This window comes from Thalassophryne amazonica, chromosome 16 (assembly GCF_902500255.1).
Source record: "Thalassophryne amazonica chromosome 16, fThaAma1.1, whole genome shotgun sequence".
NCBI classification, from domain to species: Eukaryota; Metazoa; Chordata; class Actinopteri; order Batrachoidiformes; family Batrachoididae; genus Thalassophryne; species Thalassophryne amazonica.
The window spans coordinates 13,054,738-13,059,202 of NC_047118.1; the positions used below are offsets into that span (position 1 = coordinate 13,054,738).

The following is a 4,465-nucleotide window of genomic DNA, read 5'->3' on the forward strand; positions in this document are numbered from 1 at the left end:
CTTGTAAAATAATTTGAAAGTCTTGTCAATATTTTGAAAAATAATATAAAAATAAAATAAATTCCAAAAGTAATTTTAATATATATTTAACAGCTGACAGCAAGCGATAGTTTCAAAATAAAAGCTTTGCTACTCGATAATTATGAGATGTGTTTTTATTTTGTAAACTTCACCCTTCGAAAAAAATGATTTCCTGCGAGCCGTTATCTTCCGCCCGTCGCGCGCATGCTCAGGTCTCTTTTCCACTCGGCTTGCGAAGATGGCGGATGCACAAGTACGTAAAGGAAGACGGCGTGGTGACTTTAAATTGTTTTATTTGTGTTTTACTTAGAGAAGTGTTTGTCGTCTCATCAATATGTATGTTTAGAAACATGTCAAGCATGGGTTTTAGTTGTTTGAAACCATGTTGGGGCTTCCATGTTTGGAAATTAGCTTCCGTTTTGTTGTCCTCGTGTTGTAGCTGAGATGCTAGTCACTTTAACTGCCCGCTATCAGCTAAAACTACACTTTACAGCTTTAGTGTAACTCCCCCAAAATACGGTAAAACTAATAGCGTATCAACGAAAGTGGCGTTTTAGTTCCATGTGTATTTGCTGGTAGAAGGTGTTGGGCCGGTATTTAGTGTTTTAGTGTTTTAATTTGCTCATTGTTGTGAAATTTAAGGCAGTGGATATTCTTCCGTGACTGGAAGAGGACTTGCTTCGGCTATTGGTCCGGAACACGGTGTGATTGGTCGAGCATGATGACATGATCACGTGACCCACTTTAGGGGTCACTGGGTTTTTAATATTTTCATGAATTGATCTTTTTTTTTTTTTTTTTTTTTTTTTACTTTATTTCTAACCATACCCATCACAAGACCCCCCACCCCCCATCACTCTCATGCTCCCGTCACAGCGTGTTCTGGACAAATAACCAAAGTAAGCCCACTTCTGGTCACGGAAGAATATCCACTTTGAAAGACGATCATGTAGTTGTCAGTTACAAATTACACCATTTGCATGTGGACATAGAATCTGTGCAGAATATTAATATATTCTCAACTAAACTACATTTACCTCCCATGCAGCGGGGGAATCCTCTTTGCATAGGCCTGTTGATATCTAAGAAGGGCCCATCATAAGGAGAAAATGGCCCATTACTTCAGGCACTGAGGGGGCATGAATCAGTTTGGCCTGGTCACTGCTGTTTTCTGAAGAATTGATTGTTTGTTTTTGTTGCAACTTCCTGCTCCTTTGAACTGTTTGAGTTCATTCCTCCATAAAGTGCTGCCACAAGACAGTACTTAAAGGGATTGAATATGTAGTTTAATGTAGTGCTGGGACGTTTGATAATATTTAATGAATGTGAAACGGAAAGGTTCGTATGATTAGTGCACCATTTGAAGAACCCTGTTATTAAACTGAGCCAGATGAACAAATCTTTGATAGGACTTAGATCTTAGTTATCAGAAATTTGAATTGCATAAAATGCTTTGCTACTATTTGGCAGTATTGATATAGAAATAGTTACATTTTTCCTGATCTTGTTCTGTCCCACAGACTGAGAGGGCTTATCAGAAACAGCCCACCATCTTCCAGAACAAAAAGCGTGTTCTGGCCACTGATGGTGGCAAAGAGGCCAAGGAAAAACTCCCCCGCTACCACAAGAGCGTCGGGCTGGGCTTCAAAACCCCAAGAGAGGTAAACTGCGTTGTATGAAAACTGTCTAGAAGTAAAGGAATACTAAAGTTGTTTTTCTATGCTGGACATGGTATTTTATATTTGTGGTATTCAAACCTCTGTAGAGTTAAAGTGACAGTGCCTCTTGGTATAAAATGTTGCAGTCAGTCAGAACTGTTTTGACTGTAATTTGGGCGAGGATCAACATATTTGTCTCTCCACCAGGCTATTGAAGGCACTTACATTGATAAGAAATGCCCCTTCACCGGAAATGTCTCCATCCGTGGCCGTATTCTCTCTGGTAAGTTTCACACACGAACACAATAATTCCTGCTTGTAGCTTGATTGTACAGAACCTTGACTTTGCTGTCTGGAAACCCCTGTGCTCAAAATGTATGCAAACTGACCTGTTAATACTCACAAGTATGTTACACTAAAGTAGTCATTTTCATGTTATGTAAAAGAAAACAAGAAATGTCTGACTTGAAAATGGCACAACTATTTGCTTGTTTGCAATGTGCAGTTCTGTTTATTATATAGCATATAAGTATTCATAAACATAAATCTTTAATGTATTTTATTAAATAGGAATACTCATACAATTTGGACAAGTGTGGGCTAGTTCATGCAGGGAAATGTAAAGTAGGCCTCATTATATTTATCTTTGTGCGTGATTTATGAAGCCTTGTTGCTATTTGCAAGGTCCTGGTGGCCACTTGGGCACTGTCGATTATATTTACTATATACTATATTGAGAGTATTGACTTTCATCCGTGTGTGAAACATCAGGCCATTAGTGCCACCAGCAAGATTTGTTTTTAACAACAAATCTGTTGCTCTGTATGCTGTCAATGTCCTGCAAATGATGTTTTTTCTCACGATGGTCTTCCAAACCTTCTGGGTTCTGACGACACTGCCTAATGGCAACACTGATGCAGTGACACTCATCCTTTTTAAAGTAGTTTTCACCATCCCCATGATGTTCTGTGCAGGAGAGCTGCTGAGTTCTAACATTAGTTTGCTTTAAAGGTGTGGTGACCAAAATGAAGATGCAGAGGACCGTTGTTATCAGACGTGACTACTTGCATTACATCCGCAAATACAACCGCTTTGAGAAAAGGCACAAGAACCTCTCTGTCCACCTGTCACCTTGCTTCAGGTACAGTGCTCCTCATATACCGATATTCGGTGTTTTGGGGGGATACGCGTATATTTCCTGATTATACATAAGAAAATGGAAATGATTCCTAACATTTCATGAGCAAACCCTTTATGGCAATGAAACTTAATTAGGATTTGATGTTTTACAGTTTAAACATTAACTTTATTACTGTCATTTTAGCTAACAACCAACCCGCATACATCATGCTGGTGTCACTAACTTCACTGGGATTGACACTCGCCATGTCGCATCACTCAAGATTTGCATAAAATAGATTTCTTGCTGGCTACATAGTGACCACTACAAATGCACAATGCTGGATTTTGGCCAATATTCAATATGCTGATATTTACAGTCATTTTGGCTGATACAGATATATAAACATTGGGTTATGTTCAGGTTCTCACCCCTCCTTTGAAATGAAACTTACTTTCCCCTACTGTTAAAATTCCCAAATAAACTAATTTCACATGCTGCATTTCTGTTTCACTGGTGGATCATAACACAAGTCATTGATGTAGCACCTTTTCTAAAAGGGAAAATCACATCCTGTAGTTGTGAACCACCAATTTGTATGAACGTGAAACCAGAGTTTTTAGTGGTGGAAATTGTTATATTGTCCAAAAATCTGTAATGTATATCCTCATCTTCAACTGCCTATCTGGGACCAGGTTGCGGGGGCAGTAGTGTGTGTGTGTGTGTGTGTGTGTGTGTGTGTGTGTGTACACACACACACAGGATGTAATTAAAGTTGTTAATTCTTACAGTGTAATGCAGCTGTTCCATGATGTCTGACATGAGCAAATTATGAACAGGAATTTGATGCCTTTCTGTTCTGGTTTAGTACTTTGCATGAACAATAAGTTAAATTCAGCTGCAAATGATGTTTTTTTTTCTCACGATGGTCTTCCAAGCTCAGGAAGCTTTGACGACACTGCCTTCTGGCAATACTGATGCAGCTCATACAGTTCCTTACCACTGTCGCCTGGGTGATAAGGTTAGACCTTACTCGTGTGAAGCGCCTTGAGGCCGCTCTGTGACTTGGCGCTGTATAAATGAAATTGAGTCACAGACATGTTCCCAGTACCTGTGGGTTTATGATGCTTGTCTTTTCTGCAGAGACGTCACAGTTGGAGACATTGTGACTGTTGGTGAGTGCCGGCCGCTAAGCAAGACTGTGAGGTTCAATGTCCTCAAAGTGACCAAGGCTGCTGGAGCAAAGAAACAGTTCCAGAAATTTTAGGATTGTGATTGACTGAGCAGGCGAGTTGGCTGACTTGTTGCTGTGTCAAATAAAGAAAACATTGTTTAAATAAAACATTTTTGTCTCTTCTTTGTAGAAATTCAAAATGTTGGACTGTTAGAACTTGCAGATGATCCCTGAAATATGATATCTGCAAAGATCCTTAAGCTTTTGTTTGTTTCGACAATACTGTTGTGGTCTGTAGGTTACATGTGGTGCATGAGAGAATGAGGTAATTGTCTGAAAAATTATAGACAAGGTTGTTCAGTGGGGTTTATTTGCTAAAATGACATTATCTTAAGGTTGTGGCTGAATATGTTCTGGGAGACAACATGGAAAGCCAGTAAGTACTTCTGTGGCTCAAAATGCACAGTCAATGTGGTGATGGTTATTTGCTGA

At 39.4% G+C, this 4,465-nt stretch overlaps 1 protein-coding gene and 2 non-coding genes across 3 annotated transcripts; all 3 read left to right on the forward strand.

Annotated features, from left to right (window-relative positions):
• Nucleotides 1–206: 206 nt before the first annotated feature.
• Nucleotides 207–4,141, forward strand: rps11 (ribosomal protein S11). The gene is made up of 5 exons (XM_034190868.1): nt 207–274; nt 1,542–1,682; nt 1,887–1,962; nt 2,691–2,820; nt 3,943–4,141. The coding sequence occupies exons 1-5, from the start codon at nt 260–262 to the stop codon at nt 4,064–4,066; spliced, it is 486 nt and encodes a 161-aa protein (XP_034046759.1). The 5' UTR covers nt 207–259; the 3' UTR covers nt 4,067–4,141.
• On the forward strand, nt 2,519–2,603 carry LOC117528832. The gene has a single exon (XR_004565889.1). It is a non-coding gene; the product is annotated as a small nucleolar RNA SNORD35 (small nucleolar RNA).
• Nucleotides 3,699–3,786, forward strand: LOC117528833. Its single transcript, XR_004565890.1, has one exon. It is a non-coding gene; the product is annotated as a small nucleolar RNA SNORD35 (small nucleolar RNA).
• Nucleotides 4,142–4,465: the final 324 nt, after the last annotated feature.

Excerpts from the sequence above, each read along its gene's own strand:
- rps11 (XM_034190868.1), top strand. Across the intron at positions 1,683-1,886 it reads GCTTCAAAACCCCAAGAGAG|GCTATTGAAGGCACTTACAT; the intron begins GTAAACTGCGTT and ends TCTCTCCACCAG. Across the intron at positions 2,821-3,942 it reads CACCTGTCACCTTGCTTCAG|AGACGTCACAGTTGGAGACA; the intron begins GTACAGTGCTCC and ends TCTTTTCTGCAG.